At 44.5% G+C, this 13410-nt stretch overlaps 5 protein-coding genes across 5 annotated transcripts; 1 reads left to right on the top strand and 4 right to left on the bottom strand.

The window, feature by feature from the left end:
- Positions 1-285: 285 nt before the first annotated feature.
- Positions 286-1092, bottom strand: L199_006778 (uncharacterized protein; the record flags this gene model as incomplete). Its single annotated transcript, XM_064892475.1, has 1 exon — positions 286-1092. The coding sequence occupies one exon, from the start codon at positions 1090-1092 to the stop codon at positions 286-288; it is 807 nt and encodes a 268-aa protein (XP_064748547.1).
- A 916-nt stretch (positions 1093-2008) lies between these two features.
- On the bottom strand, positions 2009-6482 carry L199_006777 (uncharacterized protein; the record flags this gene model as incomplete). The annotated part of the gene is made up of 13 exons (XM_064892474.1): positions 2009-2184; positions 2252-2275; positions 2357-2465; positions 2582-2809; positions 2870-3023; positions 3097-3215; positions 3318-3400; positions 3483-4839; positions 4910-5759; positions 5850-6022; positions 6089-6179; positions 6246-6398; positions 6466-6482. 13 exons carry the CDS (start codon positions 6480-6482, stop codon positions 2009-2011), a joined length of 3534 nt encoding a protein of 1177 aa, XP_064748546.1.
- A 539-nt stretch (positions 6483-7021) lies between these two features.
- Positions 7022-7605, bottom strand: L199_006776 (uncharacterized protein; the record flags this gene model as incomplete). Its single annotated transcript, XM_064892473.1, has 3 exons — positions 7022-7357; positions 7419-7464; positions 7532-7605. 3 exons carry the CDS (start codon positions 7603-7605, stop codon positions 7022-7024), a joined length of 456 nt encoding a protein of 151 aa, XP_064748545.1.
- Positions 7606-8159: 554 nt separating this feature from the next.
- On the top strand, positions 8160-10044 carry L199_006775 (uncharacterized protein; the record flags this gene model as incomplete). The annotated part of the gene is made up of 8 exons (XM_064892472.1): positions 8160-8232; positions 8295-8305; positions 8395-8540; positions 8613-8630; positions 8684-8939; positions 9061-9522; positions 9703-9836; positions 9912-10044. 8 exons carry the CDS (start codon positions 8160-8162, stop codon positions 10042-10044), a joined length of 1233 nt encoding a protein of 410 aa, XP_064748544.1.
- An 837-nt stretch (positions 10045-10881) lies between these two features.
- Positions 10882-13069, bottom strand: L199_006774 (uncharacterized protein; the record flags this gene model as incomplete). Its single annotated transcript, XM_064892471.1, has 8 exons — positions 10882-11039; positions 11129-11236; positions 11420-11767; positions 11868-11977; positions 12063-12148; positions 12214-12558; positions 12637-12797; positions 12856-13069. 8 exons carry the CDS (start codon positions 13067-13069, stop codon positions 10882-10884), a joined length of 1530 nt encoding a protein of 509 aa, XP_064748543.1.
- Between the last annotated feature and the right edge of the window lie 341 nt (positions 13070-13410).

Genomic DNA, 13410 nt, shown 5'->3' with positions numbered 1-13410 from the left:
CTTCGGAACTCCTTGAAACTTGTACTGGGAACACTGGAAGACACCTTGAAAGGAAATAGAATGTGGATGACTTTCAGATTGGCAAGGGATACTGTGGGCTGTGCGTTTCATAGCCCAGGGGCGACTGATCCGAGATATGCTCTGATATACTACATGAAGCAAAGCATAACTGATACTGTACAGGTGAGAACTCATACCAACTTCCGAAATTCAGAACCACTGCCCTCTCATTTCAACCCACCTTCCCCGCCTATCCATGCAGTATCGACTTCACCGTAAATGTACTCAAGACTCAGCCTGGGCTAGCCTTGGAATGATTCGTTGTCCACGGGTTGTACTAGCGCTAGTATCGGGAGTAACCCATCTAACGGGACCTCGATAGTCTGCCACCGGATTTGTGGCAGACAAATCGAAATCACTGTTCAAAATGATGATCGGAACTCTCTCACCTCTATAGGCAGAGAAATTCTCAGGAATCAAAGCTGAACAATTGAGCGTATACTTCTCTAAATCGTATACGGGTGATCCCTCCGGTACTTGAGATACCATGTCTATACCTGTATCTCTCACCTGTTCAACCTCGTAGCATCGCGCGATGGAGTTTCTCATACTTTGTAAGAATGTTCCTCGTGTAGGAACATGGAAAGTCTGCGCTCCATCCCATTCAGTTCTAGTTGAAGACTCGCTGATTGTCAACCATTCTGACCGGATGTCTAGTCCATCTTCAGTCAAAGGAACAAATTCATTAGACGATGTTCCAACTGAAGGATCTCCTGCGATTCGCACTAGGCTTCCTTTCCATAATTGAAACTTTTTCTTTCTGGGAATGCTCAGTCGACCCGACACAGAGTCGTCCACCAGAACTTCCCAATCGTCTTGGTTGGTGTATCGGCTGGTGAAATTGTATTCCTCTGGTATGCATGTGTCATACAATCTCATGGAGCTCAAGGTGACTGATTGTACTTGACATGTGGTACTGGGAGATCCTGTTGAGAGCGTGCCTTCGTACTTTATTTGTACAGTCGCATCGTCCACTGAGAGACAGGCAGCTGGTCTGAGAAATATCTCTGGGAATGGAAATGGTGCAGCCATGATGTCAACTGCACTTCGCTGATAGAATACTGGTCGATAGGATGAGATTAATGCAGCTGACCTTTATGGAACTTGTCTTCAACCTCCCGCTTTTAAGGCTACTTGCTTGTGGTTCATTGATCAGTGACTAATTATGTCGGAAGTTTACCGAATGAAAGGCTAACATTTGTTCCTTTCTTTATATCATCTTCGCTGCGTGATTTATATTCGATCATGGTACAAACCCTTTCAAGGAAGCGTGAATGAATAACGGCGGTGATTTGCCAAGATTTTCAATTCGTAATTGACAAAGGAAGTGATTCATCATTAAGTCCAGGTATGATACTACTTTACTTGATGTTATCAAACTTGGCCGTCTCTTCGCCTTTCGTGATTCAATCGCATGGAAGGTTATCTCTCCTTTACGTGGTTGGGAATACCTGCCAGTGTCTCCTTTACATTATGGCTGGCATCAGTCATCACCTTGTCTGCGATCAGTTATACAAGAGAGCAGGGGAGGTTGGAGATCCACATCAGCTACATTCGGTCGGATTCTCTAACCACTACAACTATACTTCCAGCAATGTTGCTGCGACTTGCCTTCTACGCGTGGCTAGCTTCTGATCGCGATTTCGCTTTGAGTTTGAGATTGATTACGTCAAATGTCAAAAATGCATGATTAATCTATTATGCCTTACTTTTGTACAAGCTAGAATGGAAGTACAATTACAGTATCTTTCTTCTTTCCCATGACCAGCGATCATCCTTTTGTTCTGCCTACATCGTCACTAGTCATACTTATCTTACTGCACCTTCCCGTACACCCATTATAGATCTATCTGATGTCTGTCCTTACAATACACCTTGACTATATAGCCCAACCAAATACAAAATCAAAACAATCAGCAAAAATACCCTATTGACAATGACCGGTCACTCACCTGTAATATTGGAAAGTATCATACAACCTCGTATAATTACTACCCGTCGAACTGACTATCAACCTCTCCAGATAGGTATCCACCGCTTGGGTGGTCAATCCCAATTGGAACCTTTCTCTGAAATGGGTAGAGGTTTGTTCGCCGAACAACGTGAAACAATCTAATTTCGAATCTATCAAACATCATCCATCACATTAGCGACTCATCCACGACATAACCTTGAATTGAATCTGACGCACTCTTCTGCATGAGTTCGACAATTGCTATAAACCCAATACCATATTAGCTCTATTACTGACAATCTATAGATTTCTATGGGCAGTGGAATTAGAGGTCAAACTCACTGATCAAGCTGTCCGAATGTTTCCTAGCCGCTTCGAAACCCTCTTTGAAGAGTTTCTTGAAATACATATAACCTGGACTATCTAATCCACCCATTATATCGACGTATTCCTGCAACACAAACGGGTACCAGAACAATCAGTATCATTATTCGCACACGACGAGAAAAAATGAAATGATAGAGTGGTTGCAATTTGATTGCTGAGTTCCACGAAACGCATACTCACCAGTGGCATCTTGAACGGAGCAGCTTCGAAACCCATATTACCTGGAGAATTCGATAACATGAACCCAAAATCGATATGTATCAAATGCCCATCGTGATCTACCAGGATGTTTCCATTATGTCGATCTTTGATTTGGAGTAAGTAGGTGACGATGGAATAGCCTGCGAGGGAACGTATAAAGTTCCGCTGAGCGCGGAGATATCGACCTGAATCGGGTTTACCATATGTCTAAGCAATGAACAATAGAATCATCAGTATAGTAACTCTCACGATGTGAAGGCGACTTACATTGACATAATGGTCTTTCAACGATACGTGTCCTATCGGACCACCTTCTGCCAATCTCTTAGCGTACTCTCCCTTTTTGATAGAATGAACGGAGACAGCATCTGTGATAGTCTCGACCAAACCGGATGTCTCCCCAGTTATCAATATCCGGAAGCTGGGTGTTTCCAAAGCAGATTAGCCGATGACCATCACCGCAATCTGCAAATAATATGACAAGATCCACTCACAACCTGACCCAGCATTCACACTTCTCCTCTTTCCATATCCTACTGAACCTCTCTATCAGCTGAGTGGCCAGTTGTTCTTGTCTAAGATCCGCTCCTGTCTTCACAATCACCGATATGACCTGTTTTACAAGACAAAGCAGAATATGATTATGAGCGTTGGAGAACAAAGGCAAAAAGGGTTGGTAGTATCATCCTGGAAAATAAATTGAGGTTTCACTCACATCCCAATTAGCCAAATGACCCCAAGGTGAACTAGCTCTTATCCTAGACTTCTTAGCTGTCCAAGACTCTTTGAATACCGCGGCTAGAATGAGTTGACATAATCAGTACTTTTTCTGAAGAAAAGGACAATCTATTACTTGTTGATTTTATGTTGTTTGACTTACCTGAAGGATCTGCTTTATTCAATTCCCTCCTTACGATCCCTTCATCCTCCGCCGTCTGATGTCCGCCCTCAGCACCAGCACCAGCACCATCACTCTTCCCATCAACTGGAGTCGAGGAAGTGGTGATTTCCACACCTTCAGGTCTATCTGTCATTCTCGCTACTCGTTCTTCCTCCAATGCCATCATCTCTTCCATGATCCTCTCTCTTATCGCAGCAGCTTGAGCAGCAGCCAATTTCAATTTACCTCCTGCCGCTTCTACTTTCGGTGGTGGAGGTAAAGATGATTGTCCTTCTCCACCCGGTGATTTACCAGTTATCCATCCTGTTCCAGGTATCCAAGATGATGAGCCACTCTGATTACCCTGTACTCCCCCTCCGGCTTCTTGCGTGGGTGATACGAGAGATGCATTAAGTTGAGCTAACATGACAGCGGCAGTTCGCATTCTCTCTGAATAATCTTCTAACGTAATGGCCCGTTTTGTAGGTGTATGTAATCCAATTTCCTGATTAGCCAAACTCGGCGAAGAAGGTGCTGAGCGTAATGTTGATTGAGAGTTGGAAGGTACATCCAAATGGGTTGGATCTTCACCTATAGGCGAAGTAATAAGATATTGATTGACGTTTGATAATAGATCAGGTGTTTTAGGTAAGCTTGGTGAACCCAATATCCCATTCCCACCTAATGATGATCTTCTTGAAGGGAATTCAGAGATTGAAGATCCTTTTTCCCAAGCTACCATATCCAACTGTTTGTTCTTCGGTGCAGTAGGTAATGGTACACTATCAGAAAGGTCCGGTATCGTATCATGAACGGATAATTTGGCTCCATATAATTGTTCGACCAGGTCCATTTCCTCAATCTCATCAGGTGTGATGTCCTTCCTAGATGATTCTGGTTCTTGCTCAGATGTGTCGATGCGTGGTAAAGAGGATGGCATGGGTGATCCAAATCCTGGTCCATCGGCACCTCCAAATCCTAAACCATTAGAGGCTGATAAATCTGGTGTACCAGGTGTGACACCTCCCGTCGCTGCACCGCCGATCGAAGTCGGATGATTCAATTTTCTCCTCTTCATATCCTCTTGGACAACGATCTTCTTGAGTAAATCCCGGTTTTCCCTCCTTATAGGGTCAAAATCCAAATCACCTTCTAGGATTTCTACATGGATGAGATAAGGTGCTCTCTCAGCGGAGTTGAGGACGACCGAATCACCGGGTGATATCCTCACTACCCTGGCGTGGGCTTTCGATCGGACTCTATCTCCTCCGGGACGTGATTTCAGCGGATGTCCAGCGGAAGTTTCGCCTCCTGATTCATGACCGTGGTCTGCCGCGCACCATAATGGCATACACACCTATGGACACGCAGAACGATGAATTCAGCTTTGAGTCTCATTCTAAGGGAAGAATAATGGTCGAACTCACCTCCGCAGGTAAATTGTGGTTCAAACTAGTCAATTCCGCTCTCAACGCACTGACTCTAGCAGGTTTAGGAATCACCAATAACCTATTACTTATATCCTCCAGTAATAGTAAAAACCTGACTTCGCTCCTACAATAATGACTTCTCAGCAACTGTCTCTGAGCATCGATACTGTACGTAGCTAAGATAGCTTCAGGGGGTGGGGGTCTATCTAAGGGATATAATCGATTGGAACTTGCTGATCTTGACACTGGTAATTCCGGTACCGAGTAGAACGGTTGATGGGTCGATTTGGGTGGTGTATGATTATGGATATAATTCTTACTCGAACCGGATATTGATTGAGGTTGAGATTGTGAAGGGGTTAATTGTCCGAAAGGGTCGGAGCCTTTTCTTGGTCTACCTTTACCGAGTAATGGATTGGGAGAAGGTGATCTAGACAAGTTGGGTGTGGTGGCAGATCCTGAATGGTGCTGCAATTGGATCATAGACTGAGGATGTTGAGACTGAGGTAAAGGTGATAAAGATCTTTTGATTGTTGACGCAGCTTGAGATTGATTGGTGTCTTCATCCTCTTCCGAATTATCCTCATCATCCGCCAACATTGTACCATTGGCATTCCTCTTGTTCCACCTATTGGGGGATGATAAATCTGCCCCTCCAGATTGGTCAACTTCTACCATCGATCTTCCACTTGCGTTTCTCTCCGGATCATCTCTAGGTCTCCTTCCCTGTGTTATAGCCCAGTCGCCTGCTAGTTCCACTAACCCACTCATACCAGGTGCACTAGCCAATATCACCCCCATACCCACCAACGCAGGTGGTATATGATTATTTACTCGGACGGGGCCACTAGTAGTTGAAGAAGACTTCATGAACCCACCAGAAGGAGTTGACGAGGAAGTTGTGAGAGACAGTCCTCTTGAGCTTGATGAGGGAGACATGGAAGGTGATTGGGGTAGAGAGCGATAAGGTGATCTGGAAGGTTCAGGTGGATCTCCGAATATGATCTCATGACATTTATGCAATATCCTCTGACAGATCATGAATGGACGCGGATTCGTAATTCTAGATGGTGTCAGATCCCTCAAGGCAGCTTGCATGAACCAAAATGTCTAGCGCAATCGCCAAAGAGGATTAGCTACTAAGACAACATACAACAAAGCAGCTGTGAAACTCACCAGCATAGCAGAATGCGTACTCTCCTCAGCTCTTGATAGTATGAATGATTCCAGAGCATTTGATTGAGTAGGATACGTGAGTAATAAATGACTATCAGGCGATAAAATCTCAGTTAGACCTTTCTGATACGGTTTGCATGTTAGATAGAGGACATACCATATCTGAGGCCAATAAAACTCCACTTCCTCCGGAGGCATCTTCTTCATTCTCCAGCATAGATAATGAGATATACCTATATTATCGGGATACGTCTTGAGATATTGCATGGCAAGCGACACGGAGAAGTATGGGGAGAGGAACAGCCGGAGACTAGATTTATGAATTGAAAGATGTGAGCTATAGATATTACAGGCTGTGATGCGAAGTAGTCACGTACAGTAATGCGTGGGACATGATGGCTGGAGGGTATGCCAGGCTGCATCAAGCTTTATAAGTTATGAGAGATAGGTATTAAGGGATTTGAGGTTGTTACAAGGCAGATGAGGTGGAGGGAGGATGATGAATGTCGATCACGTCCTTAATGATACACGATATGAGGAGAGATACGTGTCGTGTCGTTCTTGCTGAGCCTGCTGCAGTCCTACAGCACCCTATACAGCTGTCGAGTTGCTGATCAGAGGTTATATGCTAGATATTTGGTGAACCTGTAATGTTGTAAAGATGGATAGATGGGACGGTGAGACATGGATTAACTTGAGTAAACTTGTCACGTTGGCCAATTGATTAACTCGTTTTGACGCGTGCGACTTTGGAGGTTGGGGGAGCGTTCGTTATACCGTCAACTCTTAAGTTACTTACGGTTAGGCAGTGTTATCCGATCACATCGGTGGATCAGTTCATGATGACATGAGCAGTCGGAAGAGCGAGGAAGGGCACAATAGCCAGTGAAAGCACGACGGCCATCAAATGTACAACAATCATGCATGATCTATCTACTTCTTTTCAAAAGGTCCCAACTCATCATCATCACTATCCGAGCCAATTTCACCTTCATCTCCTTTTCCAAACTTGCCCTGTTCTGCTATGTCTTCTATCTCGCTGTCCACATCCTCATCCTCCTCATCCTCTATTGGACCTTTATGCTTTCCCTTGGCTGATCTCCTATTCTTCCCTATCCCCAATATACTCGCTGCTTTGCTAGGTATGGGATGATTGGTATCAGAGTACGCAACTGGTGTCGGCTGGTATAATTCGGGAATCTCATGTAAGGCATGGGTAGGTAGGGAGTCTGTCGAGGCGTTGTCGTGGGTGAAAGCAGTTGCTGGTGGCTATGTCAATATCTATCATCAGCTGCATTGTGACTTCATGGAGAGAGAGAGGGAGACCTACTCCGTCTTCTGACAGACGTATACCAGCTGGTGTTCTCGATGGAAAGCTGATTACCACTTTATACATGAGCATATACCCCTGACGGGTGTAAGAGAGTGGGGATCGTTGCTCACTTTAGTGGTAAAGATGTCTGCGATTCGTTATGTGCCCTCCTTCGCCAGTATAGATACCCACCACAGGCTAGCATGATGAGTAATAACGGAAAGAAGTAGGAGAATGGTGAAGGCGGTTGATCATTCTCGTCTCGTATAACAATCATCTTTTTCAATATCGCTGTCGTTGTCAGCCAGTGGTCCGGTGAGCTTCCGTGTGAGTCTATGATATGAACATCTTCTGGATTCAAATCATAAGATGGGATGCATAGAGAAGATGTGGAGTTTTGGTAGCCAGGTGGTGGTCCTAGCATGATGCCACGTGGGAATGACATAGTAGTCAAACTTGGCTCGACTCTACGCGATCACCGATACCATCCATATACTCCTTTCTTCTCTCTCATCCTGGATGTCATTAACCTTTTATATCTCCTCTTTCTCATATTCACTCTCGACCATCGCATCCCTTATACCATATCTACCCAACTCATCGCCGTCCATATACTGGACCATACTCTCGTTCAAGACGTATCAATACTCCATATAGGGCATGACGGCTGATAGGTGAGCTTTTTATGACCGGCAATTCCGGCTTTCTCTCTACTGTCAATGTCGATCGTAGATTACTGATAGAGGTGTATCACACAATATGATCAGCCGCCAGGCTCCTTATGATGGGCCATGGACCAAGAGAGCTAGACAGACTGATGAATGGCTGAGTCGTAAGTGACTTGTATCTCTGATGTCTATCGAAGAACATCGCTGACATATTTTGGTGCTATAGAACACAAAGTGGTTAGTCTACCTCTTCTCGTGTACAAAGGAGGACCGACATGATAATTCAGAGGCTAAAAAGGGCTGAATGGTTGGCTCATCGTAAATAGGTCGTATCAGCAACCACAGCTTCGCTGTTATCAACCTTCGCGGGATTCCCCTTAGACTCGCTAAAGTCGAGATTACAGTCTAGTAGAGAGAATCTATCGATACCCAGGTTAGCTGCTGAGGTAGTGAAAGAGGAAGGTATAGGCGGGTGAGCATCCGGTTCTTCAAAGAGATTCTCCTGTGCTGTTATAGCTGACATCTTTGGTTGGCCATATGCTAGTTTATGGAGAGGATTCCCGTAAGCTGATTGTTCGCAGTCTTGTAGCAACATAGCTTACTCTCTTCGTCTAGGCTACCTCTCATCACAATATCGATAGTCCGTACGATATCATTCACCATCTACACGTCAACTAAACGGATTCTCAACTCGGTACCCTCGACATCAACTTCCCCTACCACCAAAGAAGGTCAACAACCATGGGTGGATCTTAAACTTGGATTATTCACAAAAGATTCAGCAGCAGATATCGCTATCACAAGTTGGTTAGCGGGTGCGGCGAGTGGGTCGGTAGTCTGTGTGGGCTCTGCACCCTTTGAGCTGGTCAAGGTGAGTTATCGTCCGTTGCCCTAGCTGGATCGTATTTTGAAAAATATACATTCCTTGCTGTCACATCTTCTTGCTACCAAGCATACACGGCGTATCATACTAACTTCGGTCCTTCACACAGGTCCGTCGTCAACTGGAATACCAGATCTATCGAGACTCCCACCCCGAAATATTCCGTCCTAACCCCCCTCCATCAGCAGGAGCGTCCCTACCTACCAACCCCACACCCGCACCGAAACCTCCGGCATTCGTCCCTCCCACAACTATCCAAGCTGTTAAGCTCATCATCAACTCATCGGGTTATAGGGGTCTATATATAGGATGGAGATTACATTTCATCCGTGATACACTTGGTACAGCATTGTATTTCGCTGAATACGATGTCATGCGTTATTATCTTGGTCGATCTAAATCCACTTACCGCCCAGGTCAAGGAGAAGGGGATATAGGAAGTGGAGCGAAAGCTGAGATTCAAGGTGATGTGCCGAATTGGGCTAAAGGTTTTTTACCCAAGAGTATGATACCGTTTTTATGTGGGAGTTTGGCGGGGGTTAGTAGTTGGGCGTTGATCTATCCCGTCGACGTGAGTCTTTTCCTCACAAGAAATACCGTTATGGATTGTGAATGTTGGCTGATCGCATTTGTGGTATATTATATCATTATTACAGGCTATCAAGGTGAGTCATAGATGCAGGAATGACTCTACAGATTTGTCATAACGTATATACTGATGATAACGTCTTGCTGTTTGCTCCACACATAGACGAAAGCCCAACAAAGAGGATTGTCGGGTCTCGAACCTCGTACTCCATGGGTCCAACTGAAAAGATTAGTAAGAGGTACGAATAAGGACAACCCGAAACCTTGGTTGATGGGTATCGCGAGATTGTATAGAGGGTGAGTGGTTCATCATCTCAATATCGCGATCAAAGTGATGAGGGCTCATGTCTTGATTATCATCTTGGAATACAGCCTCGGTGTATCAATGATACGGTCCATGCTCACTCACGGATTGCTATGGACGATAGTGGATGCAGCGGGTAATTGGATCGAAACGAAACCTTTTGAGAGGTTGGCCATCAAGACTATGGGTGAATTGAAATAGTCATAGTCCGTGCTATTTCACTCCCACGCTCTCTCATACCTATCTTCGATCGGGTCGGGTTCAGGTCCGATCGCTCTCATGCCAAGCCTGGCGTGTATCCCGAATAAGACAAATTAGGATCCAGAAGGAGGACCTGATGTGGAAATCAGAATATAGAAATGTATCATCAAATACTCATTTAGAGAAGGAAAGGGGGAAAATACCAGGTCGAACGTGGACTATATATCCCCTCGATAAACATTGGTTCCCTCCAGTAAGACTCTCAATCGATCAACCCGAGTAGCAGAGGGAGTGAGAACAGAACCCGGTATCACAGGGAGACAATAGGAGCTGTTGATTAGATTTGGTATGGAGCGTAAAAGATGTTAAACGCGACTACGGCAACACGAGTTAATCGGAAGTGAAGAAGGATCTATTGTAGCTATATATCAATCAATCAGAACCACAGGACATCAATTATAACATAACACAATACAACATATCATATTAATCTAGCAAATTGAACAATAAATGCATAGAGTGCTACCGTTATAAGGTGTGTGATGATCCTTTACTCGAATGCGATGTACCAATCGATTATAGTACTTTGTTCTCTACTGTAAAGCGACATGATCTCACTCTGGGTTGATAGGTAATGACAAATTTATCCACAGTCGTCTTCGCATGCCATAGTGTGATCAGGATCAACATGCCCGAAAGGATTGTTCGATTGAGCAATTGATCTTAAATCTATTCTCGACACCATCGAGCTGTCCAGCTCATTTCTATCGCTATCTTGATCGTCTTCCTAGATCTAGATCAGTCTACTCCCCACGTCCCTTGCCTCAAAGATTGTTATCACAGTTGTTCTTCCTGCCATGTAGTTTCACTCCATTCCTTCGTACCCATCTGACTCAGTCTACTAACACATCTAGCAAATGCGAACAATTCTTCATCACCTTGGAAAATTGACGATGCACCAATATCACTTGATGTCAAACCTAGTTCTTCCATCACTATATAATGTTACACATAACAAGAAATCAGCTGATTAAGTTACCGACTTCGGTTTTTGGATTTGTCCGCGGAGGGAATGACGACTTACCACTTTTCATATGTTCGTCTTCAGCTGCGGAACCATGTTTATCTGAGAATATCTGGAAGATCGGTGCTTCCGACGAGATGAATATCTTGGTACGGTTCTCGTAGCATGCTACAAGGGGAGGACGTATCAAGGTCAGTAAGTGACATATCACCATTTCTTTTCCATCAATTTTGAATCCTAGTGACATATCACTCCTTGATATTCGACATCATCTTCTAGATTCCCTTGCACATCTCTTCTGTATTCAACCACTTTCAATATGATATAAGCCAAATGGGAGCATCAACTCACCATCAATAAAAGTGATGAACCTCCTCGCCTGATCCCTCTCCCCCAATCCCAATTTCGGTACATCCTCCACAAACAATGTCCCAAACCTTCCCGTGATTTCCAGATAATCAGCAGCAGACAATGGTCGATTGCACAGATCATCGAATTTAAACCTTGCTATCGACCCTGATGATTCCGGTACAGTCAAATTACGTCCCCATAGAGGGATTTGCTTGTTTTGCGTTACTTCGGTTGATATAGGATCAGTGGAAGCGAGAGATTCGAATAGTTTTGTCATTTCTGATTTGACTTCTGGGGAGAGGGGAGAGTAGTATACTTTGGAGAGTGCTCGAGGTATTTTACGATAGTCTATGAAAAATAAATAATCAGCATTGTAGCATGACGTTTTGTTTGGATAGTTATCATATGGGGTGATGGTCAGTGATGGTGTGGGGACGTATCGACTCACCTGTACCGGAATCCAAATCGACCACTTCGAATCTCTCTTTGATCAATTCTATGGCAGGTATAAATGACTGTCTTTGTATACCATTGATGTATAGCTCATCAGGATGTCGACTACGAAGGAGAGTGCGGAGACCAAATTTAGCTGCCTGGTAGGATTTCCAGTGACGAATACAGCTAAGAAAGTTGTCATACTCACTTTGACGTCATCACGCATACCACACCGTAAGACATCAATCTCTCTAAAAGCTGTCGGAGAATCATGGCCGTTACGATATCTGTCACCTGTAAGAGCAATACAAATATCAATTAAGGTACAAAGTATGTTCGTGAATGATGCGTCGACTCACTTGAAACTCATCAAAACAAAGTACTCTCCCTTCCTCGGCCAGACTCCTAGCCACTTCAGGCATGGCATCTTTCTTCCCCAACCCTTGCATCTGATATTTCTTCGTCACAGCATGCTGCCGCTGTAACACATCTAACATGAACGAATGGAAATGTATCCTTGTTGATCCGTATCCGCCTTTCTGGGTAGATTTGAATTGAGATGGAAGTGTCGAGTGGAATAGGTCCATCAACATTGTTTTGCCGGTACCTACTGATCCGTATAGGTATAGACCTTTGGGAACTTTATCGAGAGGGATTGAAGGTGGGTGAGAGGATGAGGAGTGAGTGCCTAACAGTCTAGAAAGCTGGATATTAAAGGTTATATCGTTTTGTCTAAATTAGTGGTAATACCTCTTGAGGCAAAATAGTAGTAAAATACGCACAAATCCGCCTGATTTCCCTTCCACCTCTGGCGGTATCTCTCCAGGATCATAATGTTCTAAATCATTCCACAGCCGCTGTAACTTCTTGATTATCTCTTTCTGACTTGGATCTTCCCTCAACACTTTATCCTGTATCAGGTGTGTGTATCTCGTCATGGGGTCTGCAAGAAAGATCAAATCAGTTTTAGCTCCTCGGTCTGTGACATGATGAGAACTGACCTCTGAAAGATGCTCTAGCTTCTGCTGCATGGGTCGAGAGAGTATGAGGCGGTGAGACATGTTCGTTCCTCCTTCTGCCTGAGGTGTGCAATCTATACCGCTGGATTGGATCTAACGGTGCAGTTGGCCGGACATAAAAACGAGTCGGTCCGGATAAAAGTCTTGCGGGTCTAGGTAGTGCTGCTCGAGCAGCGAGTAGCGTCCGAGTGGTCATGGTATGATATATGCACAGAGAGGTGTCTACCGAGGTGGACTGGTGAGATTGGTGAGATCTGAGTGTTTTCGTATGTGATGATATATATGTACTCGAGTAAGCATAACAAGTCAAAATCCCATTTGCATGTAATGTGATCCTGTCAGTTGGCCGACTTTATCTTTGAGCGGTCGGCAATCTACTGCATAGCATAGTGCCACATCTGACATTAGCTAGGCTTGTGACCCACCTGAGTACGTAATCCCCGATGGAATGCTAGAATGCTACTCTATCCAGGCACGGCTGATGGTCATGCATGGATGTAAACAAATCATATCAATCAATCAACCCGCGACTGGCTT

Source organism: Kwoniella botswanensis, chromosome 1, assembly GCF_036426115.1.
Source record: "Kwoniella botswanensis chromosome 1, complete sequence".
NCBI lineage: Eukaryota > Fungi > Basidiomycota > Tremellomycetes > Tremellales > Cryptococcaceae > Kwoniella > Kwoniella botswanensis.
Note: the sequence above shows the minus strand (reverse complement) of the source record. Positions and strands in the feature narration are given on the sequence as shown.